The sequence below is a fragment of the Jatropha curcas genome, chromosome 1 (assembly GCF_041381405.1).
Source record: "Jatropha curcas cultivar XTBG-Jc1 chromosome 1, XTBG_Jcur_1.0, whole genome shotgun sequence".
NCBI lineage: Eukaryota > Viridiplantae > Streptophyta > Magnoliopsida > Malpighiales > Euphorbiaceae > Jatropha > Jatropha curcas.
Window position 1 is genome coordinate 32,502,574 of NC_143151.1, and position 27,318 is coordinate 32,529,891.

At 33.6% G+C, this 27,318-nt stretch overlaps 3 protein-coding genes and 1 long non-coding RNA gene across 6 annotated transcripts; 3 read left to right on the forward strand and 1 right to left on the reverse strand.

Moving 5' to 3' along the window:
- The first annotated feature begins 1,156 nt into the window (after positions 1-1,156).
- LOC105631525 (mitochondrial-processing peptidase subunit alpha) lies at positions 1,157-6,068 on the forward strand. The gene is made up of 13 exons (XM_012213670.4): positions 1,157-1,316; positions 1,969-2,208; positions 2,329-2,625; positions 2,989-3,156; positions 3,282-3,449; positions 3,549-3,629; positions 3,752-3,818; positions 4,011-4,108; positions 4,668-4,740; positions 4,861-4,931; positions 5,201-5,250; positions 5,486-5,598; positions 5,688-6,068. The coding sequence occupies exons 1-13, from the start codon at positions 1,281-1,283 to the stop codon at positions 5,735-5,737; spliced, it is 1,512 nt and encodes a 503-aa protein (XP_012069060.1). The 5' UTR covers positions 1,157-1,280; the 3' UTR covers positions 5,738-6,068.
- Positions 6,069-7,633: 1,565 nt separating this feature from the next.
- LOC149499404 (uncharacterized) lies at positions 7,634-8,930 on the forward strand. The gene is made up of 2 exons (XR_016319383.1): positions 7,634-8,080; positions 8,696-8,930. It is a non-coding gene; the product is annotated as an uncharacterized LOC149499404 (long non-coding RNA).
- A 1,950-nt stretch (positions 8,931-10,880) lies between these two features.
- On the forward strand, positions 10,881-14,824 carry LOC105631524 (ATP-dependent 6-phosphofructokinase 3). Of its 2 annotated transcripts, none has more exons than XM_012213668.4 (13): positions 10,881-11,212; positions 11,635-11,681; positions 11,774-11,813; positions 11,897-11,959; positions 12,038-12,175; positions 12,480-12,638; positions 12,716-12,769; positions 12,910-12,978; positions 13,085-13,214; positions 13,375-13,640; positions 14,008-14,056; positions 14,132-14,286; positions 14,377-14,824. In XM_012213668.4, exons 1-13 carry the CDS (start codon positions 10,940-10,942, stop codon positions 14,560-14,562), a joined length of 1,629 nt encoding a protein of 542 aa, XP_012069058.1. In that variant the 5' UTR covers positions 10,881-10,939; the 3' UTR covers positions 14,563-14,824. The 2 variants fall into 2 exon arrangements, with proteins under 2 accessions (XP_012069058.1, XP_020533937.1); XM_020678278.3 differs by lacking the exon at positions 10,881-11,212 and adding an exon at positions 11,227-11,291.
- A 15-nt stretch (positions 14,825-14,839) lies between these two features.
- On the reverse strand, positions 14,840-25,618 carry LOC105631523 (DNA repair protein RadA-like protein). Of its 2 annotated transcripts, none has more exons than XM_012213667.4 (15): positions 24,660-25,618; positions 23,919-23,974; positions 22,853-22,911; positions 22,591-22,662; positions 22,142-22,225; positions 21,278-21,385; positions 20,676-20,738; positions 19,913-19,993; positions 19,674-19,739; positions 18,644-18,799; positions 18,335-18,412; positions 17,461-17,499; positions 16,741-16,823; positions 15,822-15,894; positions 14,840-15,192 (listed from the first exon to the last, which is right to left on the reverse strand). In XM_012213667.4, the coding sequence occupies exons 1-15, from the start codon at positions 25,502-25,504 to the stop codon at positions 15,019-15,021; spliced, it is 2,037 nt and encodes a 678-aa protein (XP_012069057.1). In that variant the 5' UTR covers positions 25,505-25,618; the 3' UTR covers positions 14,840-15,018. The 2 variants fall into 2 exon arrangements, with proteins under 2 accessions (XP_012069057.1, XP_020533936.1); XM_020678277.3 differs by having other exon boundaries at positions 15,029-15,192; positions 15,814-15,894.
- Between the last annotated feature and the right edge of the window lie 1,700 nt (positions 25,619-27,318).

The following is a 27,318-nucleotide window of genomic DNA, read 5'->3' on the forward strand; positions in this document are numbered from 1 at the left end:
ATTTAAAAATAATATGTATATATTTATGGATATATTTCTCATTAATTTTATCAATAAGATACTAAAAATTTATTTGAACTAATGTATTTATATAAATTTCTATTTCAAATCACGTAATAAATACAAAATGAGAAAAAAAAAACCTAATGACTTCTATAGTTGGCAAAATATTAAATATTAAGTTAAAATTAAAAAAAAAAAGTTAAAAATCAAAAGTAAAACAATCAAGCCATTCAATTTTTTATCCAAATCTATATTTTTTTTATTATCATTTCTAAATTCAAGCGCTTTATTATTCTAATATAATGATGTTTTTTTTCTTTTATTTATGTAGATCGATTTTTCTACTTATTTTGTTAAATATATAAATTATCGAGCATAAAAATCGACTCGAACTTAAGATTCAATTCATTTTCGATTTCAAATTAGCCATAAAATTCAAAATTTATGAAAATTAAATCAAATAATTATTAATTATAAGTTTGAAATAGAATTGTATTTAACTGATTTTAAAAGTAAACCAAAGGATAAAATATTTTTTATGTATCCTTATAAAAGTGGGAAGAGAGGAAAGAAATATCGGTAAGTAAGAAAACAGAGAAAGTAAAAACTTAAAATAATTTATTTTGATTTTTCTTTTCAATTTTTAGAATAATTGAAATTAATTTATCGCTACAATCAATCATTTCCTATAAATTATTTTCTATATCTCTGTCAAAGCAAAAAACATAGATGAGGTGAACCTTTGTTTTTTATTTTTTTAGTATTAGATGTTTGATTTGATTATCAAATTTTTTGATTTAAAATATATTTTAATTTATAAACTTATTTAAAAGTAAATATTAATTAAGTGTTTAATTAATAAGTACTTAACATAATTCAACTTATTACAATTATCAAAATTATATCACAAAATACGACTTCTTCTTTCTCCTTTTTTTTATTTTTTTTTTATTTTTTTTTTTTTGAGAGCGACTAATTTTAGTATAATTGAAATAAAAGGTTTATTTATTTATTTTTTCATTTGGCCTACGGGAAAAGGTTTGGGTTTTGGTCTTATCAACCGTTGAGATGGCATGATCACACGTTAAGACTCATGTAACTAGCATGTAATGCAATGCACAGGATTTGAATTCCCAAAGTCCCAGGAAAATGGCTGTTTTCTGCTTCCTCTAAGTAGCCACCTTTCTCTCTTACAAAATCAAGCCTCAATAGAACAAATTGGGAGAACGCAGCCTCAGAAACCAACTTCTAGGGTTTCACTCTAAATTAAGGTGACCATGTACAGAGCAGCTTCTCGACTTCGAGCTCTTAAGGTGAGTTCCTCGAAACCCTAGCTTTCTTTCTGGTTCTCAACAAAATGTAGGATTACGGAAGAACCTTTTGCTTATTTATTAAATTTTTTTTTTCCTGATGATGCAAAGTTAAGAGGAATATTTTTTTTAATGAGATATAATGACTGAGAGGCAACGATTGAGGCTTATCTCTTTCTCCGTATTCTCTATTTTATTGTTGATTGCTAGATCTGATTTTATTTTCTGTTTGTGCTTTTACCCAATTTAGCAATATTATACATGTGTTTGCCATCTTATTTTTTGGGTCTTAAATATGGGATAATTTTTTGAGTTCAGTCTATGATTTGCTCTTGTATTCGTTAAATTTTTTGGCGAACAAATAGAATATTTTCCTCAAATCCGATCACGTCTACTTTTGTATATCTTCCATTTGGGTCTCGAATGGGTAAATGGTGCTTTATCTGGTGGGCACCCAAATGCTAATTTGTGGCTGAGTTTGCTTTTTCTGCAAAGAGTTATGAGAATATGAATGTCAGCTCCACGATTTGTGATTGCCTTTGCTTTCCTCTAATAACATGTTTCATAATAAGTGGGTTAGTGGCACTTTTATTATTTTCTGATGCAATTTCATATGGTTCATCTGACTAATGGAAACTCTCATTTGTATAATCAGAGCAATGTTGGCAATTTGGGGGCTGTACGGTATGCAGCTTCAAGTTCAGTTGCTACTAAGACATCCTCAGGGGGGTTCTTTAGCTGGCTGACTGGGGGGCAAGGCGGGTCTCTCCCTCCTATGGACTTCCCGCTTCCTGATGTTTCCCTTCCACCTCCACTGCCAGATTACGTTGAACCAAGCAAGGTTAAGTCAAAAACTCTTGAAAATGGTGTCAGAATTGTCTCAGAAGCATTACAGGTATGCTTATATGTTGCAAACTTCCTTTGAATTTTTTAGTATCTTCATAAATTGTATTATTGCTATCATCATTTTCCTGTTTATAATTCTTAATGAATCTTTATTTGGTTGGTTGATTAGAATCCTGCAGCCTCCATAGGAGTGTATATTGATTGTGGCTCTATCTATGAGACACCCTTGTCATGTGGGGCCACACACTTGCTTGAAAGGATGGCATTCAAGAGCACTAAGAACAGGAGCCACTTGCGTGTTGTTAGAGAAGTGGAGGCAATAGGTGGTAACGTTGCTGCTTCAGCCTCTCGAGAGCAGATGGCATACACTTTTGATGCCATCAAGACCCACGTTCCTGAAATGGTAGAATTGCTCGTTGACTCTGTGAGAAATCCTGCATTCTTGGATTGGGAAGTCAAAGAAGAGGTATTTTCAGATCGTGGCATTTTTCTTCTTATTTAATAGGTTAATGGATGCTGTTTTAATTTTCTTGGTACTTTGAACATCCAAGGGTTTGCTTGAGGCCCTTTTTGGTCTGTCTTTATATTATCCCATTATTTATAGATTTATGCACGTTGAGGCTTGTATTGATGTTGTGCAACTGAGATGCTGCCATTCTACAATTGTAGTTTAGTTTTAGTGCTGTTTTGTTAAAAGGCAAAAGTTCAGTTTCAGTGACCATTGGTTATGACCATTATTGATACCTTCTCAAGCACCACAATTTGCTCACTGTTGTGAATGTGCATGCATGCCTTCACGTTGTTAATAGACTGATGTACATTTGTGCAGCTGAAAAAGATAAAAGATGAACTTGGACAGCTCTCTAGCAATCCCCAAGGCTTACTACTGGAGGCAATTCATTCTGCTGCTTATAGTGGTGCATTGGCAAATCCTCTGTTGGCTCCTGAATCAGCAGTAAATAGATTAGATGGTTTTATTTTGGAGGAATTTGTATCTGTAAGAATATGGAACCTTTTGACTATTGTACTTCAGATAATTTATTACTTCATTGTATTTTTATTCTCACAAGTGTATTGTTTTTGCTTTGATTGAATTTATATATTTTGTTTTATGGATTTCAGGAGCATTATACAGCTCCCCGAATTGTCCTTGCAGCTTCTGGTGTTGAATTTGAGGAGCTTATATCTATTGCAGAGCCTCTTCTTTTGGACCTCCCTAAAGTGCAACGTCATGAAGAGCCAAAATCTGTATATGTTGGTGGAGATTATCGCCGCCAAGCTGATTCACCGGTGCATAGTTTTTAACATCTATCGAATAAGTTCTTTCCAGATTGTTGATAATTTATTTGATTTACATGGTAACAAATTTTCCCCTTCTTATGAGGCTAGATGACGCATGTTGCTCTTGCTTTTGAAGTTCCTGGAGGCTGGCATAATGAGAAAGAAGCCATTGTTTTGACCGTTCTTCAGGTTCTGTATTGACCTTCACTTTCTCCCCCCTCCCCCTATTTCCCCCCTTTTTTCTTCTGCTTTTATGATGTTTATTTTGTGAGTAAATAATATAGTTACTAATTATTCTGGTTGAACTTCAGATGCTCATGGGAGGTGGTGGCTCATTCTCTGCTGGAGGGCCTGGAAAAGGGATGCATTCTAGATTATGTAAGTTGCAACCAATGAATATTCCTCTGTCAACTTAAGCTTAATGTTTTTACTTCATTCAGTTTTTAATTGTAACTGCTTGTATGTTTTCTCCAAAGCTAGCCTTCTTCCCACTTGGCTCTTCATTTTCTAAAACTGCATAATGTTTTTCATTTTTCTTATGTTACTTCTTTTGAATGCACTTGAACACAGATCTCAGAGTCTTGAATGAGTATCAAGAGCTCCAGTCTTTTTCTGCATTCAACAGTATATTCAATAATACCGGGTTGTTCGGCATCTATGCTAGTACTGTAAGCCCAGTTGCCCTAGTATATATGTGTGTGAATGCTTGCTTCGTTACTTGATTGCTTTCTGTCATCTATTGTTATCCTGAGTACTAGTTACTGTTGTAGTTTTTACTGAATGTACCTCTTGAGTAAGACTGGGGGATGTTACAGGTGCCGGTGTAAATTGAAATGGTACTTCCTTGAAATCAGTTGACTAGGTTTAACTCAATAGATATATATTGTCACCTCGCACATAGTGTCCTTGGTATGAAACTTGCATTTGCATGAAAACAATTTTTTTTTTTTTTTTTATTTTTTTTTACTTTAAATCATAAATCTCCATGCAAATATTAATGACTGTAGTATTTTGCTTTGCATTTGCACTTGATTTCAAAATAAGTTTGCTATTATGGAGTACAAAGACCCAATATCTGGCTAATCAACTTTGCATTTAAAATTTTTATGTTTCTTTGCATGCTGCATAATTATTGTGGTAAGATTTTCAACTCTTTTGGTTGAAGATCTGTCAATGTTTTGTATCCTATTTGTAGTTTTTTAATTTGAGGATCTTCTGTTGTGACAGAGCTCAGATTTTGTGCCGAAAGCAGTTGACATTGCAGTGGGAGAATTACTTGCAATTGCAGCACCTGGACAAGGTTTCCCTTACATCTCTTCATATTGTTGTGTTTGATCGGCTGCTTCTACTTCTGTAGCAGATCAGCAAATTTAGTTACAGCTCCTTTTCTTATCTTTACCCTTTTTATTTCTGGTTTCAGTTACCAAGTTACAGCTTGATCGTGCCAAAGAGACCACAAAATCTGCTGTACTGATGAATCTGGAATCTCGAGTATGTTTCTCTCTCTCTCTCTCTCTCTCTCTCTCTCTCTCTCTCTCTCGGGCTGATCCAATCTGCTTAGCATTTTCGTTATATTTTTGGTCAAAGCATTACTAAACTCAAGACATGATACTGGAGTTTATTTGAGGTTACTTTGCATGTAATTCCTCTGTGGAACATTAATTGAAGTCCTTCTATACCTACGTACTTTACTTATTTGTTTGATTGTTTCTTTTGTTTGTTAGGGACTCTGATAATTGTTATATGACTGTGTTCTGCAGATGATCATGGCAGAAGATATAGGGAGGCAGTTTTTGACCTACGGAGAAAGGTTTGTGAACCCTTAAAATAAATATGCTAGAACATATTCGTCTGTATTAAGTTTACTGGTAGCTTGGTCATTTTGGGGTCAAATATATGTGAAAAACTCAATTAAGAATAGGGAACCTTGGGGGTGGCTCATAAGTTATAAAGGACATTGGGGTCTGTGGTTGCAGTTCACCAGTTTTGCCTGTGAAATTGAAAATGGGATATAATTTTCTAACATGATATCATTATGCTTTCAGGAAGCCAGTTGAACATTTCTTAAAGACTGTGGATGGTATCAGTTTGAAGGACATTACAAACATCGCACAAAAGCTTATCTCCTCACCTCTAACAATGGCATCTTATGGGGATGGTAAGATTCGGTTTTCTGATGACCTTTTGGTATTATAATTCGTTGCTATAATCTAGCCATAATATGTATTTTGTTTTGGCGCTTGGCAGTTATTAATGTCCCCAGCTACGACTCAGTTAGCAGGAAGTTTCATGCGTAATGAGGAATTCGCATCATATATGCTTGACTGTGCCATCATCATTGGACCATGTGCGCATATTATTTCATTTCCTTTTGTTGCATATAGTTCAAATAAAAACAATCCAGGAAGAAAGTTTCCTAAAGATAGGAGGAAGTACGACCCTGCCATGGTTGTAACATCCGGATTGTCTTCGATTTGTCTGATCAAAATTTCCAAATTTGAATGGGTCATTTGATGTTTATCCATGATTATTAAGTCAGAGAACTTCGAAATTTTGCTTGTCCATGTTTAACATTACTTCCAACTTCTGGGGAAAAATGAAATGCAGCAATATGTATGTTAAGTTTCAGTTCTCTTTCAGTTTATTGTGGGATTTTGTTTTGCATCTATTTCTGGAAGTTCGTTTGTCATTAGCAAACGAGCAAGTCAACTGTCCATTTTCTGACATCTAATAATAAATTTTTGAAATACAATTTTTTTTTCTATAATTATAAACGATGAAAAATATGTTATTTGAAAAATATAACAACTCAATAGAACCATCGTAGCTATAACAAATTAACTTATTTTTAAATGTCTGTTAACTAAAATATTAAACTATTTAAAAATAACCATACACTTAACTATTTATTTTTGAATTTAACTTATAAGTTAAAAAATATAGCAAGTCAAGAGTTACAAAAAGTATTCATACCAAGCCAATTGATTGCCGAAAATTTAAAATTGATCATTTTATTCAATGAATGATATTAAACACAAATATTCATATAATTAATTTTTTATTTTTTTATATCTCCTCCCTGAAAAAAAATCACAAAAGTTTCTTTTAATTTTCTTTCAATTGCAAAATATTACAATAAAGAGAGAAAAATAAATAAAAATAAATAAAGGTAATGATCTGAAAAATAAATAAATAAAGGTAATTAAGTAGAATAATTCATTTAATTTTTTTATAAAAAATTTTAGTTAAATATACTTTAAAATTTAGTTAAATATATTTAATTATACCAAAATTATCAATTCAGATATTTTAATTACAAAATTTTCCATTCATACATACAAATAAACAAATAAAAACTAAAAGTTGAAAGGCGACAAATGTAATTAACCACTATGTTTCGTTTTTTTAGCTTTTCATCTTCTCAATAACACTGCTCGCCAATCTCTAGTGTTAAGATAATGTCGACCCCCCAAAAAAAGAAAGCAGTGTTAATGCTCTTGCCGGAGGAGATAATCACCGACATTTTCCTCCGGTTGCCCGCGAAGCCTTTTCTACGTTTTAGATGTATTTCAAAATCATTGTGTGCTGTGATCGATGAACCATATTTCATCAAGGCGCACCTCAATAAATCGGTGGAAACCAGAACGCACCAGACGCTAATCATCTGGGGCTGTCCACCCGGCACGGTGGATATCGATCTCGCATATCCAACTGATTTCTATGCTGTAGATTTCGATGACGGACTAAACGAAGCTGTTAAGCTAAATAACCCTCTCAAATCGTTTAGTGAACTCACTGAAATTTTTTGGTTCTTGCAATGGGTTACTTCTCTTGCTCCGAAACGACGAGACACTTGCATTATGGAATCCATTCACTAGGCGATACAAGAAACTGCCAGTTTTTCCAATCAAATTCCCTCGTGACGACTTTGGAGACTCTGTTTCTTTTGGACTGTGGCATGATAATGCTACTGATGATTATAGGGTTGTTGGGATTCCATTTATATCAAATCAAGTTTGGGTTTTTAGCTTGAAAACTAACTCTTGGAGAAGAGTTCAGGATTTCCCTTCAAGAAGTACTATTTTCCACGTGCAGCTGGCAAGCTTTCGAATGCTGCTTTGTATCGGATGTGCTTTCGGGGGTTATTTCTGGAGAAAATCGCTGCTTTTGATATTGCAAATGAGATGTTTCATATAATGCCGCTTCCAATTACGGTGTTCTAGACGGGCGACTTTGGACTAGTAAAGTCAATCTTACAAGAAATAAGCTAACAAAGATTCAGTTTTATGTTAGTGATAGTGATGGAGTTGGGTTAACTTGGAGCAAACTGTGTCAAGTTGTACCAAGAAAGTTTCGTTGTTACTATTTGGAACCATTGGCGTTATCCCAAGGATGGGAATAAAATTCTAATGGAGGGGATTCGGCAAATTTTTTGGTATAACCTTAAGAAGAACGCAGATGGAGAGAAAAGCTTGGGAAGGGTTAAGATTCGCAGTATGCCTGAATGGGTTGGTTCATCTATTTGTTAGGAAGGTCTTGTTTCTCTTGGTGGTAACAGTGAATTTGATGGATTAAACTAGCAACTGTGAGAGTGCAAGTTCATAATTTCATTCGAGATTTTGCAGAATTACTTTATATAGGTATGTTTCAAGGTGGAAAGAGCTTTGTTATCTTGCTTATTTTATTGGATATAATATATGAAGTCCCACTTGCTCCTTTTTGTAAATGCGTTCGTTCTTTCAATTGATAACACTTCCCCACAGTCACAAGGTGAGGAGTCTCTGTGCACGAGGGATTCTCTGTTTAATTGTTTATGTGTTGGTTAATTGATTTGCGTCTTCCTAATTATAATTAATGTGGTCATAGTTATTGAATCGGCTAGAACTAGGACTATCTGAAAATTGAATTCATGGATTGATAGGGTCTAATCTTCTTATTTTCAACACTGTTAATTCTACCATGCAAATTTGTGGTGATTGTTGTGTTGTATTCAAAGAGAACACAAGCAACAACGGTCTGACCATATTATTATGATTTGTATTTTGCTTCATGCATGAACTTCTGTAAACCGTATGTCTAAGTTGAAATACTGGAATTATATGTCCGAGTTTTAAGAGCATCAGGTCTTTAAACTGCAAGCTAGATTATGATCATAAATTTCTGTGGCTAACCTATTGGTTTTCAAAAGGTAAATAAGGTTCTGTTTCTTGATATAGTTTCTTGGTGTTCGTTATGTTGCATTCTTGGATTTGCAGGGACACTTGGATGGATGGTATGTTGTTGAAGGAAAAGATATTCGTTGTGCAGATGATGTAGTTGAGTTTTAGTTGAAACAGCTCTGTTAGTATTTGATGCTGAATACAAGTAATGTTTTTGTATGCTGTTAGTGCTGCCCGCAAAACCTTAAGATACTGCAGCAAATCTACTGTGATCTGATTAATTAATTGCAATTATGTGCTTGCTTGGCTGTATTTATTTATTTATTTATTATTATTATTGTTGTTGTTGTTGTTGTTATTAAAGAATATGGCTGGGTTGTTATGGCGATTGCCAAATTAAATTGGGAATGATGAACTCTTTCGTCCGCAACTTTTGTTTAGGTTTCTTCATTTAGTATCTACAATGATTGAAGGTCTGATTAAATCTGATTACTGATTTTAACGAATCAAGAACTTAATTAAGTCTCTTCTTGGCCCAAGAACACAGGGTCGAACATGAAAATTAAAACATGAATAAAAATTGTCTACAACATTAACCATTAACATTCTGCTAAATTCTCCCCAATCTAAAGCAAAATGTACACAACTACCTCCAAGTTTTGCAAGAAGTGTATTCCATCGAAGATGATGCTTCTGTTCTAAGAGAGCTTCGGGAATCCTCTTGTTGGCTGGCTCTTCATCATATACACGAGTGATGCAGTGAAGCGAAGAACATTTTTCAGCCCTTTCAATTCTGTCAATCTTCACATTCTTTAAATAGTGCCTCCAACGTTATGTTCACTGCCCCTGCAGCATTTTGGACCCCTAATGCTGTCCATTAGATTATGGGATAGAAACTGCTAAAATTTTTTTGGTTATCAGTACAACCCTGGAAAATATTTATTCTTGATAATAATGTTGATATCTACAAAGTGAAACAAACACAAAAATTTTACATACCTTCATGAATTTGTTTGCAGAGTCTATGCCAGAAGCTACAGACAGAATCCTAGGATGGCAAATGGAAAACAAGCCACATTGCAGCATGATTTAGTTCAGATTTGACTGTTCGCAGCATGATTTCATTTTCATGTTTCACATTGCACACGTATTTATTTAATATGGACACTCCTAATATGTGTGTATCATAACACATACATACATCAGCTACATAATATATTTTCATAAGATTGTTAATACCTAAACTTCAACGTCATTAGATCATTAGTTGATTTAAGAAAAAAAAAAATGATCAAGCATGTTAGTGGACCTATCAATGAGTGGTGATATAAATTCATATGAATCACCAACCACAAACATACTTTAAGTTTTTCTGAATGGCTACCGTCTCTTTGTGTTTTTTTTTTTTTTTAAAGCTGTAATATTTTAAACCTTAAACTTTAATTGGTCTTTTTTTTTAACATTCAATTCTCATCTGAGAACAGCAATTTATGGTTCGCTAAATATATAAAAAAAATTAATTATTTATGGTTTGGTTAGTCTTCTTTTCACACGTGGAGTGGAAACTCTAATATTCGAGACCTTTTGATAAATAGAGGTGTCCGCTGCTCCTGTTATATAACCCATAATGTTATTTCAATATATTAGGTAATAAATAAATAAAAAATATATAAAAAAAAATTGTGTATAACTCCAAAAAAGCTGAGGATACAGAGTACGTGGTTTATTTTTTGTGCTGAAGTTGCCATATTTTGATGATAATTTATTATGCATATCCAAGTTGTATAGTTTTATTTTTATTTTATTTTTTCTACTGTTTTATTATATTTATTCATATATATTTTTTATTAAAATAGATAATAATATTGCATAACATTTTTTATAATTGCTATAATTACTATAATAATATTGTGTCTAATAACAAAATTTAAAAAATAAAATTTTAATTTTTAAAAATGGATTTATCCAATCCGATTCATACCTCCACCAGCAGTAGGCGAATGGTAAAATTTATTTGAAAATACTGTATAATGATTGAAATTAAATTAAGATTATATAAGAAACGCATGTACGATTACGAAGCTATAATCCGGAATTTAGCAAAGAAAAACTGTTTCTATAACTATTCTCTACAATCTAACTTAGCTTCTGCAAAAGCTCTTCTACTCCCAATCTCTACATTTAACTGCCACAACGATTTTAATTTTTTTTTTCTTATTATTAATTTATTTTTTAAATTAAAATAAAAACTACCGCCCAATGACTTTCCAATCAACGGCTACAAATACGGCTCTCCCTCCAACGTTTCTGTAATTCTTCCTCACTTGCACTCCAAGTAAAATGGACACCATTTCTAGCTCTGCTTCTCTTTCAACTCCGCGGTTCCGCTGCTTTGATCCTACAAACTCTTATCATGCACCTGTCAATCACAGTCACAGGCCTTACTTCTTAACTTTCTCTTCAAATCGTAGCCCGACATCTAGTAGTCCTAGAGACACTCCAAAGGACAGTATGGGGAATTCTATAAAGTACGAACCCAAAATCATCGCCGGGGAAGCTGGTTATGTTCTAGAAGATGTTCCTCACTTGACGGATTACATATCTGATCTTCCTGTACTCCTCTCTCTCTTTTTTTTTTTTTTTTTTGTCGTGAACCGTTTTGTTTAGCCTTTTTGACATGCAAGTGAAAAAGGTGGGGACTTGGATTCAAAATTTCTTTTCTTCTTCTGTTTTCCAGTGTTTTTTTACTACTTAACAGTGATTAAGGGACTGTTTGGGTGGAAGTCCATGCAGTGTTCTGTTTCTAGTTTAATCTGAATAAATGAATTTACTTAATTAGTCTTTTTTCAGCAATTAATTAGTGGCTCCTTTTTCAAGGATCCTTTGTTGGGTAATTGATAGTGAGTGTCAAGAGGTTGTTGTCACTGTTTGATTTAAATTTTATTTGTTTTGTTTTGACTTGATGAACTATTAGTGGTGCTAAGTATATGCTCAAGGAATCTATTTCACTTTTTCTTCTTCTTGGGTTCATGCAGACATATCCAAATCCATTACAAGACAATCCTTCCTACTCAGTTGTTAAGTAAGTTACGTTTTGTCGCTTTTGATAATTTGTGCTTATGTGATCTGAGAAAAATGTTTGATTCATAACATAAAATTCTGTTCTACCACCAGGCAATATTTTGTTAATGAGGATGACACTGTAGCCGAGAAGGTGAATTTCCAAATTTTTCTGAACTAAAGTCATTAATCAATTTAAAAGTTCTGATTTTGGGTTTTTCTGTTCAATGTCTGCAGATTGTTGTGCATAAAGAAAGTCCAAGAGGAACACACTTCAGGCGTGCTGGGCCCCGCCAAAAGGTTTTGGATTTTAACTCGATTTCTTGATTTTGCAATTTTGAAATTTAGATCAGTGATTTCTAATTGCATGTGCTTCAGGTGTTCTACGAGTCTGATGAAGTGCACGCATGTATTGTAACTTGTGGTGGTCTATGCCCTGGTCTAAACACAGTGATCAGGGAACTAGTAGGTGGCTTGTATTATATGTACGGTGTGAACAAAGTTCTTGGAATAGAGGTAAGCATTTCGATTTATTAATTTCTTAATCTAATAAGGCCTATACATAAATTTACTCATGTATTTTTTGTGAAAAACCTTGTGCCACCAAAGTAATTATTATGCCGCTAAATTATGAATTTTGGTAATATTATACACCTCTTTAAACTGCCAACAATAGTTTTTAGAGTTTAAATACAGTTTTTATAGAGTGCCGCAAGGTTTTTCGCTTGTGTTTTGCCTGCAATTAGTCTGTCCTTTTATTATCATGCTGCTGTAGGATTCAATTAGTGTGCTTCAAGAGGTTACTGGTTTTTGAATACAGGGCGGATACAAGGGCTTTTATGCTCGGAATACAATTTCTTTGTCGCCAAAGGTTGTAAATGATATTCATAAACGTGGTGGCACAATCCTCGGGACTTCAAGAGGAGGCTATGATACTTCAAAGATAGTTGACAGCATTCAGGACCGGGGCATCAATCAGGTATCTGACATCATTCTATTGCAAAGCACACATGTTTCCAGCTCTTTGAAAAGAATGATGACTAAATGCTTTTTCAGGTTTATATAATTGGAGGAGATGGAACTCAAAATGGGGCTTCAATAATTTTTGAGGTAATTCTAGTCTGCCGATAAATAAAGGATTGTTTCAGGTCACTTTCCGAAGATTTGGCTGTGGTTGAAATTGTTAGTATGAAAAAAATAATAATAATTAGCTTCAGGTTTAGTTAATTATTCAACATGTTTCCAAGCAGGAAATCAGAAGGCGTGCCCTCAAGGTTTCTGTGGTTGGAATCCCGAAGACCATTGACAATGACATTCCGGTATTCTTATTTTCATTAGAACTTTCAGACAACGACGGAACTAATGCAGCTTCTGATCCTTATGTCATGAAAACTTAAAAATTTTCTTATGCACCTTCTTTTGCAGGTTATAGATAAGTCTTTTGGTTTTGATACTGCTGTTGAGGAGGCTCAGCGTGCTATTAATGCAGCCCATGTTGAAGCAGAGAGCTTTGAGAATGGTATCGGTCTTGTCAAGTTAATGGGCCGGTACAGTGGTAAGCTCTGCATCATTATACTATAGTGAAAATTCCGACTTACAAGTATTACAAAGAGTTGATTATTTTTATGGGTTAAAAGACCTAAATGCATTCATTTCGCATTTTAGAGGCCTAACTTGTTCTTGCTATCAGAAACTAAAATAACTTTCTTATGCAGGATTTATAGCAATGTATGCTACACTTGCCAGCCGAGATGTAGACTGTTGCTTGATTCCAGAATCACCCTTTTACCTTGAAGGCCCTGGTGGACTATTTGAATTCATTAGAAAAAGACTAAAAGAACATGGGCACATGGTTATTGTAATTGCTGAAGGTGCAGGACAAGAGCTTCTTTCTGAAAGTATCCGTGCCATGGACCATCAGGATGCCTCTGGCAACAAGCTGCTCCAAGATGTTGGTCTGTGGATATCCCAGAAGATTAAGGTATGAATGTTGTGCCTTAACCATTTTCCTGCCACTCTTTAATATGACCATTTATAGGCTTATTTGCTAATGCAAGTGAGTGCTAGAGATGTTTGAAAGTTTTAGTGGTTTAGGGTCCAGTTTTTAATGTGATGAAATTGGGAATAATTAGGGTTGCTTCTGATAGGAATTCAGGTTAAACCGAAGCTGAAATATCAACTACAAACGCTGGTATTAATCTGGTTTGTAGTGAAGGTTGCAGAGGATGATTCAGTTATTGTTTTATGGCCATTTTTTCACCAACTAGAAAGTAGCCTTAGCCCTTATGTATTATTACTGTAGCGTTCAATTTTCTCTTCTTACAAAAATATATAATTTCATTTTGCAGGATCACTTTGCAAAACAGAAAAATATGAATATAACTCTCAAGTATATTGGTTAGTACCAAACTTTTCCTTCATATCTTATGAAATAAGCAAATTTATCAAGCGATGGATTGCTTTATATGGCAGATCCCACTTACATGATTCGCGCTGTTCCGAGCAATGCATCTGATAATGTGTGTTGCACTCTACTAGCTCACAGTGCCATTCATGGTGCAATGGCAGGATATACAGGATTCACAGTTGGCCCTGTTAATGGAAGACACGCTTACATACCATTTCATGTAAGTTCCTGATACTTAATTTGCCTCTGCCTTAACCTTTACGAGCCTTTTTCCCCCCCCCTTAACAAATTGTATGCGGTATCATTGCAGAGGGTGACTGAGAGGCAGAATAAAGTGGTCATTACTGATAGGATGTGGGCAAGGCTTCTATCTTCTACAAATCAGCCAAGCTTTCTTGATCCCAGAGATGTTATTAAAGATGCAGTAGCAGATGAAAAACCACAAAGTCAATTACTGGATGGCACGACTGATGATACTGATACACTGATAGATTGAAGGGTCGAGAAACATTGATTTGGAGACACGTAGTTAGTTGCTGACTTGCTGTCAGTGATTCTCCTAGGTTTTAATGTAAGTTGCTGCTCTTTCGAAGTTTACTTTTCTTTTTATTATAGCAGTTTCTGAGAAGCATTGTCAAATCAGTTATATGCTCAGGGGCAGGGATGGATGTTGAACCAATTACTACTGTTGTATTAGAACTGAGCAAGTCTCCTATTTACTACAATAAAATTTGCCTGAGCTAAAATGTTAGACTGCATCATAACAAACCATGTTAGGGATGAACGTAATCATGATATATATTTTATGTCGCAAAATTTCACGATTACAAAAGAAGCCTAGACTGCCATGAACAAAAATGTAATGGTTCTATATTTACAATAAGCTCTAAAATGGAATACATACGGGCCCCAGAATGCCTCTCTTCACCTATCCGATAAAAGATTTCAAATTTCATCCGTTTCCTGTGAAAACAATGTTGATAACTTGCCTCAGATTAGCACAGCCAATGATTTTTATCCTCTCAAAACCTTGATTTGATAGAAACTTTTCAGCTGATTTGGGAACAATACACATTTCATATCCCAGTTTTGCAACTGTATTTACTCTTTTCTCCATTCTGGGTACCTGCAGTATCATGAGGTAAAGATGAAACTTAATAATAATCCACACTTAGTCCACTGAAAAAGCTACTAAAAGGAATGATATAAAGCGTTTCGAGGAAATAATGAAATGTTCAAACATAGCAGCAAAGATCCTATGATTATAATTGAATATAAGTTGTTTATAGTGAGAGTGATTGCTTAATTGTACAGGGTTAATAATTCAATAACATGCCAGTACGGTAATTCTTAACACATCAACAGTTTTGATGATTCCAAGGTTGAAATGTGGTGCTTTCAACTCTGCAGCATTTTAGATAAACTAATTTTGCTAGACTAAACTTTGACAATCATTGATCAGGGGCAAGTCAAAATCACTACTAAAATTTGTGGATTCATACCTGTTAAGACGTAAGAGGAAAGGAGAATTCGAGATATAACATAGAAGCAGAAATTTTCAGGCCTTGTGTTATTCCATGTGCATGGGGTATGATTTATGAAAGAGGAAAAGCAAAAGGTATTCATGATATAAACAGAAATTTTCAGAACTTAATAAATGAATCCTACCAAAGAGGCCGCTTTTCCAATTTCTTGACAATACTTGTGATTTATGAAGTGTTGAATATAAATACAAAGTGGAAGTTACATGATTACCGTGCGAAGCTCCCCACCGAGGCCAATTTCTCCAATGAATGCAACATTATTGGGAATAGGATGCTCCAAGAAACTGGTATTTCAAGGAACGTAAGAACATCAAATTTCCAATAGATAGCAGTAAACACAAAACCATATAAATACTTGTATTTATATTTTATTAGGTGGGTGAGTGAAGATATCAATTCTGGCATAGGAATAAAATTAAAATTTAAAGCTAATATTATTTGAAGAGCCTCTCTAAGTTAATGAGCAAAAGCATAAATATTTATACCTTTTGTCCCGGTCTTCCTTTATAATAAAATTTAAGTCAATTAATCTCTTCAAATTATCTAGCCTCACTAAGACCAAATGGTTGCTGAAATTTTTGCCTTATTCCACTAAGAGTCTGAGCGGTGCAACGCAATTGACAATGGTAAAAATAATAACTATTTCTGCTTTTAGAAAACTAATGATCTTTAGAGTGGCTTCCCAAACAAGATTAAACTAAACCATGGAACCTTATTTCCCCCGCTCCAGTCGATGAAATAAAAATATAGTTAATCTTCACTTTAGAATATACTGCTCCCTATGTTAAAAAATAATAGTCCTTATTTCATTTTTGAGATGTCCAAAAAAGATGATCCATATTCCTTTTAAAGTTAAACGTCAACAAGTCAAAAGGTTGTTTTAGACAATAAAATCCTTCAAATAACGCTAATTGATTTTGTGTGTGTTGCTTCTTGACCAAAACAATTAATGAGGAGAAGTTGGTAAACTCAAAAAAAAAAAAAAAAAAAAAAAAAAAAAAAAAAAAAAATCTAGTAAATGAATTTTCTTATTCTCCATGTCAAAACTAACAAGGACCATAATTTGTGGATCGAAATTAGTGGAGAAAAGACAAGATAGGAAAGGATATAAATGGATGAGAAAAACTTGCCTACTGCAAATTGCAGCTGCTATTGCAAGATCCCCAGCAGTCTCTGTCAGTGTCACCCCGCTAGTAACATTTAAAAAGACACCCTAATGCGAAGGGAAAAAAACACAAGAATGAAACCTAATCAATCAAAATGGTATTAAGCTAAAATTCCCTTCAATATCATTCAATTAGATATGATTTATTCAGTATTTATAAAATTGATGCTCTCAAAACGTAAAATTTGCATGAGATTCCAAAATATTTCATTGCGAACCAGCTTTCTACCATACAATAAATAAAAACGAGGAATATTCATATCCTATACTTGCAGAAGCATTTGGTCATCATTTCCATGTAATATATGCAAATTTAGTACTGTGCATATTTCATTCTACAACTTCAAGATTGAGGAGAAATTCCATTTTTTATGATTGCATCACGTCCTTACCATGTACCTAATGTTTGTAGAATCCTTCGAAAATCCTGAGCGTAAAAAATTCTAAAAGATAATAAAAGAAAAGGATACTACAAATTGTCCCACGCAGCAACTAGTACAGTCATTTAACATTTATATGTGTTACTGCAATTGTCCCCGATCTTGCAGAACAGGAAGAATAATGCTACTCGTTTTAATCCCTATTTAGAAGCTAATGTTTAAGGGCCTTAAAAGTATGGAGCACCAGCGCAAAGAAAATAATGTCAATCTCAGAAGGGAAATGCTACATATAAACATCAACTCACATGATCTTGGAGCATTAATCCAGCTTGCTTCTTAAGAACCTGCAATTCAAGACATAGGAAATTATAAATTCATGACTAGAATTTTACAAGATAAATCTAATACATTGTCTCCCCAATGCTTCAGCACCTACATTTGTAATTTTAGCTAACTATGAGAAACAAAACAACAAGGGAACAGCATTTCAAGGTTTGAGCACAGATATACACAAGGAAACCACACATGAACACATTATACTTTGCATTTCTGTAAGAAGATTACATGCCTACATTTGTACAAAATATAATCTCCTGAATGGCATTAACTTGTGTTAACTTAAGGAAAACTCATTCACATTAATCACACTTGATGATGCTGTATAACACAAGCAATTGATTGGTCATGGTTCCTTGAGTATGGAATTTATTATTGGTTTGAAAATTGAGTATTTGTTGTTGTCTAGCTTTGTAAAGCATTCATTGTAACTGTATTGAGTTACTCTTATTGTAAGAATAGATATACATATTAAATAAGGGCGAAACTTGAAAATACAAAGATTATCTTTCTTTAAAAGGGAAATAGGATTATAATTGGGAAAAGAGAAAAACAAAAGTGACCCTGTTTTTATAGGACAGAGAGAGTAATTTTTAATGGATTTAGACTCTCGAGAAGGGTATCGAGAAAAGAGGAGATAAGTTGGAGAGTTGAACCTTTATAAATTTATGTCTTCATTGTTCTTACTCAATTCTTAGCTTTGTTTTCTTTTTATTAATCTTTACCAAAATTTTAAGTAACCAAATTCCTCCCCCTCCCCCCCAAAAGAAAAAAAAACAAAAAAAAAAGGGGGTCAACAAAAATATACGGTAAACCAGACTCAAAATATTAACTTTCACTTACTGTAATTATCATTTCAGCTCTGCTAGCTTGGATCCCATTAACGGTCCTTAAAACTGATGAGCCAGATGCACATAATGCCTGCATAGAAGTTCAGAGTGTAATCAATGTGATTTATGGATCATTATTAATTCACATAAAGCCAGAAAAAAGAACTCAAATGCAATCAAAATCAAGCTTATCTTCATTATAATAGTGAAACCATGTAGACTAGAAAATTCAATAACCTAGTCAGATTGTGAGAACTGGAAAGAAGAAATCAGAGGGAACAAAACAAATGCAAAAAGCAATGTAAAGGGAAAAAAGGATTACCTGGATTTCAATAAGGAAACTACGAGATCCATCCATTATTACAGCAACAGCAACTCCAGCCAAAATTTCTGAACGAGCATACTGCTCACCTAAGAATATCTCACTAGGATTTGAGACAGTTTCCAAACCCAATTGTGACATTTCAAATACTCCTAGCTGAAAGCAAGAGGTAATTCTATAATCAACGACAGCCAAGAAAACGTTTATCTAAAATTATTCCATTCAAAGAATAAGCAAACTTCATTTTTTAAATATAAATTATCCATCCTTGTCATTGTTTTACAGAAATAGTCCTTGCAGAGATTAGAAAAAATTGCAAATTATTGTTCCACTCCTACAACATGGGACTATGTCCAAAATATTAAAATTGCTTGACCAGAAGTGCATTCAAGTAATTTCAGGATCATGCAGGAAAATAAACAGTCCTGACACCTATATGGACTAAGAATATTTCACAAAGAATGTCATTCAATATATGGATAGGGTGTCTCGAGTCAACTGACATGGTAAAGCTTATAAAAAATATGCAAGTTTTCAGACTCATGATAAATGTAACAATAGAAATGCCAGAGTGGAAATGTCATATGGAATTTAAGGTCTTCCATGAGAATATTGACTAAATTGGTAAAGATAACAGCATATAGGAAGCATTATTATGCATGCGTATCCATTGAGAAATAAAAAATATAATGACAAGAAAGTAATCAACAAAAATTTTACAAATCAGCAGCTCCAAAGGAAAAAAAGGGCGAGAAGTGCACGAAGCATCCCACGTGTGGACTCTGAGGAGGATTGATGTATGCAGCCTTCTCCTACTTTTTTGTAGAGAGGTTGTTCCGTGGCTCAAACCAGGACCTTAGGGTCACAAGTGGAGTAACTTTACCGTTACACCAAAGCCATACTCTTTTCAGCAGCTCCAAAGTAAATGGGAAAAATAAAATAGCACAATATCTACATTAAATGACAAATGTATTGCAAAAAATTTAAAAAAAGAAAAAGAAAAGGCAACAGCTTCACTATTATTCCACACCTCGTCAGTGGACCCAAAGCGATTCTTCACAGGTCGAAGTAAGCGATGAGTTGACTGCTTTTCTCCCTGGTAGTAACACACCTCTAATCAGAAAGCTTCACAGACAATGCACTGAAAAGAAAAAATGCCTTTGCCCAATATAAAAAGTTAAAACTAACCTACAAGACATTCAATTCTAGGCTGCTAGCTTAACCAACTACCCAGTATCCCAGTAAAAAGAAAAGTAACAAGGTACCAACTTCCAAATATAAAACCACATCAACAATGTGCTCCAAGACCCGAGGCCCTGCTATATCTCCAGATTTGTTCACATGTCCAATCTATAAGATATTTGGAAACAAAATAAAAATAAAAAAAATAAAAAATTAACATCCGTTAGTTCTTTTGCAACTTAAACATAAGCCAAAATAAATAATCGTACAAATAACAGCAAACCAACAAATGTGCAAAATGCCATTTTGATGCCAAACTATGGATAAAAGCAACAAGGCATCTTGAAAGGCACAGAAGAGTAAAAAATCCAGCAAAAGGCTTAATCTAGAGCCTTCACAAAAACGAAGGTAATATTCAAGAGTAATAAATCCAAGTAAAAAAAAAAAAAAGAAATGAACTTCGCATTTATTGAGAACAGGAAAGAAGAGTATTCAGAAGATATTGCCATGATGTACTTAGAAAGAGAGCAGAGACAGAGAGCATGTCCTGGAGTCATCTTCTCTGCTAATGAAGATATAAAACTTCAAAGAACAAAACAAAAATCTTTGAGTAAGCAACTAATGAATAGCGACTAGTTCCCATCCATCTAACATATACAATATCTATTTGGGAGGAAGTTTTATGTACTGTGAGATAAAAGCAAAGAGGTGAACAATGAAATCAATTAGCATGCGAAATTTAGTTGGCTTTCTGATATATTAGTTTGGAAAATATTGAAGAAACTCTTTAAGTTAAAGATGATAATTATTCTGAGGTTCCTAGTTAAAATTCCAAGCCAATCAATCATACCAAAAGAACTGGTATTCTTGTTCTCTTTGCAAACCGCAGCAAAGCTGATGTGCATTCCTTAACCTGTCACAGATCAAAACAATGTCAGCACTGACAAATGCTGCCCCAACTCACAATACACATTCATGTGCATGAGTGTGCACAGCCGGAAACAGGCATGCAGCTTGGGATTTGCTCCAGAAATGAACTAAAAATAAAATAAGAGCAGATTAAACAGAAAAGAAGAGAGAGAGGCCATGTACTTTGCTTCAGAAATGACAAAAAGATATTCTTGAAAATGTTCATTTAATGTACATTGTTCCTCTTATGATAAGAAGCTGAAGAAGATAAGCACGTAAAAGATGCTAATCTACTAAGTGAGTTTTCAGGTCTGTTAACAGCTTCAATTGAAAAGTAGATCTACATGGAATGCACATGTAAGACAGAGTAACTAAATAGACAGGTTAACCATAAAACATTTGCCAGTACAATTAGAAAAATGACTATAAAACTGCAAGTACTGCTCCTACATATCATTGTAAAAGAGTGAAAATTGATAATTGCCAAACATCTGAACTAAAATCGGAAATTTTAGATTGGTTGTCTATGGTGCAAAAGCAAACCTGAGATAGTCCTCCAGCACTTCCGGCAACCCCTTCTAAATAAACTGTCTGAATTGAATCAATAATTAGAGCACTGGGGGATAGAGGCTGAATTTTCCTTAATATGTCCTGAAAGAAAGTAATAGCTATTACTGTAAACATACCACAAAAATCTTCTAGATTGAGGCACTTGCATTAGAATATTTACAAACTAACCAAACCAATAAATCCAACTGCAAATCTAAAAAAATTTGCTTTTATCATACTTTAGGTGAGTTTGGCTATGATTTACGAATATGAAAATCCATACAGCAACAATAAAGTTCAGTTTGCTTAATTTACAAGATGCACAACAAGATGCATAAACATAAATAATTGACTTTAACTATATACTATTCCAATAAATTGGGTGAAATATAGAAATTGATCCATATAGACAAAATCCCAAGGATTAAAACTTAATTTATACAAGTCAAGTATATATATAGCTATATAATGTTATTGGCTCTATCCATATTATGTGAGTAACTAACTATGTTTAACCTTTACGAAATAATTATGATGCCTTGAAAAGATCTACTCTATGGTTCACACCCTAGTTTACAGAGAAATGAAAAGAAACATATTTTGAATTTATAAAAGTTAGAATATATTTTCTCCCTCCAATGTCTTTAGCCCACATTATTGATGAGATTCATTTCCTTCCTCCATACCTAAAAAGGCCCAAGTCAACGTGACAATTGAAGCAAAGGCAAAGGCACGGTTCAAAATAAAAGTGGACTTGCAGTAATATGAAAACATAAACACATTAATAAATGACAGGAAGGCAAAAGCTAAAAGTGATTACTGACAAATCCTGTTATTATACAAGTTCATAATTGTTACCTCAATGTCGGTACTTGAATACAAGAAGAGTTCATTCACTTCAATCCCTAGACGGTCAGCCCTGTTTACAATTTGCTCAACACTCTGCAACAAGGATAAGAAAAGTGACATAAAGCTTCCGCATTAATACTAAAACCATAGTTATTACTTTTCAAAAGCAACAAAGTAAGATCTATGGCTGGGGGGCCACCAATAGTGACCTCTGGAAATTAAAATAAACAAACAACTAAACCAGAGTGCTAATTCAAAGGCCTTCTATAATACATCCTTAAGTGAAGAAGCATAAAAAAACTTAAAGAAGTAGATCTCCATAAAATTGTGAGCAGTTGGATTCATTTTCAATCTCTCTTTTCACAAATAAAAACCAAATAGGACACCCTTTTTTACTTTCCATTTTTATTTTGGGGGGTGAAAAAGCATAAGAAAATCAAAAAATGACAAACACTAACCTCTTCCCCAGATACATACACAACTGGAGCTGGTTTACCTTGACCCTGTTCTTCAGATATTAATGCAGCAATCTTCAAATTCAAAGAAGTCGACATCAGAAGAGAACACTTAACAGTGACAACGAAGATAATTCAGGATCAATCAAAGATTTACAAAAGGAAATAACACAGCATATGAAAGGAAATAAGGAATAAACTAAAACATTCTATACACACCAAGAAAAAAGCACATTAGGCCAAATGTGTCAAAGAAAACTCATACCTGTAATAATAGAGTACTCTTGCCAACCCCCGGATCACCACCAATCAAAATTAAAGAACCTTCAAATTAAATTGGGCATGCAATTAAAATAAGATTAGAATCATCTTCTAGCAAAACAGGGACAACATAAATTTGTCCAAAGACTTCACTAAAAACTTGGCAGGCAAAGTAGCTGGGGAAAAGGTAGTACAATTAGATACCTGATACATTACAAACTTAGGCTACATCTAATTAAATCAAGGAATTGAGTACCAAAACCTCCAAAGTTTAGGAATGAAGGCCTAATTCTGATTCTTACTGACTAACAGAGTACTCAGAGTAATTTGCAGTCTAGTAAAATAATAATTCATGTCACAGATCAGAACAAATTCATGTTAAAATCAAAACAAACAGACACATGCTACTTAAATGGCATAAATCTATAGTCAAATAATAAATCATGAAGAACTTCTTGCAAGTCCTACCATCTTAATAATATCTAAAGGACTGAATTTTTTTTAAAATAAATAAATAAATAAAGAGCTGATAACACAAGCCTGTGACAGAAACAAAATAGATTCTTTTTGTTGCCAATTGCAATTGGATATTGTTAAACAAATAAACAAGCCATTGCATTTGCCAAGTAACTGCAGAAAAGTTTTATCAGGCGATGTGAAATAACATCAACCATAAATTCAACATGATGAACCACCCATACATGTTGAGAGCCGTCACCGACTCAAGGAAGAATTCTAGAGATAAAAGAAATGCTCAAAAGAAAGAAGAAGCTTTAGTTGCAACTTCCTTCACCGACCTACTAGAAGCTTCATTTCCTTACCTTAACCAACTTAGTTAGTTCATCTAAAGAAAGGAAAAGATGATATTATTGAATTTCTAACAGCACATGATATAAATGAGTAGCAGCAGCCAAAGCCTACAGTCTTTATGGATATAATGCTGCACTCCTCCTAAAAACTTCAGGATGATGAAAGATTCAGAAAGCCAAAAAGGTCAAATCATCAAAGCACTACCTTCAACCAGTTATCGTTATCAATGTAGAAGTCTTAACAAGTAAAATTGGCCAAACCTGGAACAAGACCACCGCCAAGCACCCTAGCAACTTCATTTCCAAAGAGTCCAGTCCTGAATATAATAACACCAATTTCTATAAGGCATAGATAAAACAAGTTTATATTCCTCTATCTAAAGTGATTTGGGACCCACCTATCCATCTAATGAAAACTTCTGTAATCTAGTTCAAAGAAATTGCTGCAGGGGACAAGTAACGTGCATCTATTGGCAAATACCTAAAAGCTACAATAGTTTGCCCCATTGCAAAATACTAATGTATGGCTGGATAACTTTAATGATGACCATTTCCCTTCTACAGAATGGTAGCAGCAGCAAGAATTCTTCATAAATGGAAAAATCCAGACCAATCAAACATGGGAACTACTGGGAGGTGATACAATGCTACAGTTGTGCTAATAATAAATGATGCCCCAATCATAGTTGCTTAAAATAAATCAATTTCATGAAATTTTTGGGAATCTTTAATAGCCAAATACATTGTTTCAGGGTTCCAGAGACTAAAATAACAGTATATAGATGTCAATATCACTAAAAAAAAGGTCCAGAAAGGATCATTAGATGCAAATAATATTAACAATAACAGCAACAATAATAACAATATTTTTTATTGTACCGATAGAAAGTAACAACAATAATAATTACAATAACTGACCAAAAATGAAAAATAAATCAGGCTGTTGCCGATCTAAATTACTAACGCCTTGGGCCTCATAGAATAGAAAAGGAAATCACTTACAATGGAATCCTCCAATCTGACTGATTCATTCTCTGATTCACCTCCGTCAGCCGCACTGGATGTGCCTCGCCATCCTTCACTGGTAGCCAGGACCGCACTGCACTTTCAGAAACCTGAATCCCACTCATCTTAGTCCCACTATCGGTACCCTTATCTGAAAACTGCTTCATTGTCCCTGCCTGGTGACATTCTCGACAAATACCCCACCATTGCCCATCTTCATACCCACAATTGTTGCAAACATAAATAGTTTTACTCTTTCCCTTCTTTCTGTTTCCCAAAAAAATCCCAGGCCCCAACCCGTTAACCGCGTCAGCCTTCTTTGCACATCCATATCTCTTTTGGGTCATCGCATCCTCATTTTCGTTGCTATAACGCGATAGCCTCATCCGGGTTTTGTCTCTATCACTCAAATTCTCCTTCTTCAGACCACTGTAACCATTTTCCTTTGAAAAATTATTGATTTCTTTGTCCAAACTCAATGAACCTGAATCAGTTTTGTTCCCTTCGATCAAATTTCTCTCGGAATCCCCAATTTCCTTTGGCTCCAAGTCTTGCTCATCGCTCTTCTTTATGCTCCTCTGCGTTATCATCCTTGCTACCAGTGGATTATAAACACTCCAACATTGACCTGCATGTTCACTATTCCCGGTCTCGGTAGAGTCAGGCTCCGTTATGGAGGATTTAACGGCTAAATCGGACTTGGTGTCGCAGAAACGACCGGCAGTGGCGTGAAAATGGCGGGGAAATAAGCAGAGAGGCTTTTGGGTTTCGGTTGGTTTTAAGAATATTAGATTACTGTGAGTGCAAAATGATTTTAAGGCTTTCATGTCTGGCATTTGCATGGGATGCACAGGATTTAGGGTTTTGATTTTCAAAGGTATAAATCAGGCAACCCGCCAAGTTCAAAAATGGAGCCAGTGGTTTGAGCTTTGTCTGGAAAACTGGAATTGGGAATTTTGAAACTCGGGGTGAATCGGAATAAAAAGTTTTTATTCCTGAAACGACTGCGTTTAGAAGGGAGTGCTATGTGGCAAAAATATGTTACGTGGCAAAACAATGTCAGCAGGATAGAACCACCTGATGATAATTCATAAGAGTCCATGTCACCGTAACGCACATAGTCACGTGAAAATTTTTTGTCATAACTAAAATTTTTTAAAATAAATGATTTTATCCATAATATCTATCTAACTAAATTATCCTTCTATTCTATTTATTTTTTTTATTTTTTCGTCAAAATAACTTAGGAACGATTACATTAAAATATTAATTTATTCACATATTAGAATATAAAAATTATTAACTACGTTGCATGTTTTAAAAAAATTCATTTATTTTAGAAAATAATGGAATTGGATTTTCTTGAAGCAAATTATATATGAATTTGTTGGAAATTCAATTTTGTAATTTTCAAATAAAGTAAATATAGTTTTATTACATAACGGTGATTTTAACAAATTTATTTGATATGATCAACATTGTTCAATCTTTTGTTTTTTTATTTTTTAAATAATATTATTTTTAATTTATCATCGTATAGTTACTATTATATATATTAAAATATATTATTTAAAAATATTTAAAATTAGGATTTATAAAAATATTAACTCATTTTTTAAAACAATATTTATATTGATCCACGTCATCTGCATACGTATGTAAACTGGCCTCCCTTAGCAACTCACACACAGGACAGGATGTCATATCTTAAAAGAGAACATGTTACCCTTTTCTACACGAATAAAACTCGTCGTGAGCCATTTATATACAAGGTAAATCAAAAAAATAATAATAATAATAATAAGATTATTATTGTTTTATTTTTCTTTTTTCAATATATAGATAAAAATAGTCTGATTTAATTTAAAATTTTATTTTATTAATTAATATATAACATAGATCCATACACGAGATGTCAGTAACTAAATGCATAGTTCCTTTTTTCCAATAAACACAAAGCCAGCAATCAATTTTTCATTTTCATTGTTAGCATGAAGGAGCAATTAATTGGCTGTCTACTATAAAATGTTTTTATATAAAAATAATATCAGATTTTGTTAGATGATAAATAATATTAGATTTAAAATTACACTTATATTAATCAATGACCATACCTATTTTTGTTTTGATACAAATTGTAATTCAATAATTATAAAAATTATTTTTATGATAGTTTACTTCAATAAAAAAAGTTATGACAATTTCTTAGGCATTTTAAAATTTGATAAGATAATTTTAAAGTGCAAGAGTATTATTTTCAAGTGAAAATGATTTATCTATACCCGGTATATATATATATATATATAAAATAAATCAATTAAAATCATTTTTTTTATTAAAAGTATTTTTAACCATTCACTGTAACAAACAAGTAATAATTTTCTATTAATATTAATTGTAAGACATATAAAAAATACTGAAAAGAAGCATACAAACATACAAGTAAGACGATCGGGTAAGGAATGGGATATCTCAACCATAACTATGATGAATTAGTAAAATGGTTAGCTTGTTGAGATTAGCACGCGTGGCATTGACAGGTGAATGATCCCAATCACCATTAAAAACTTAAGAACAATTAGCAACGTTACTTAAATTTAAAAAATTTAGCTAAGTCATAGATTATTATAAAGAAAACACACCTAGACAAGTAAAT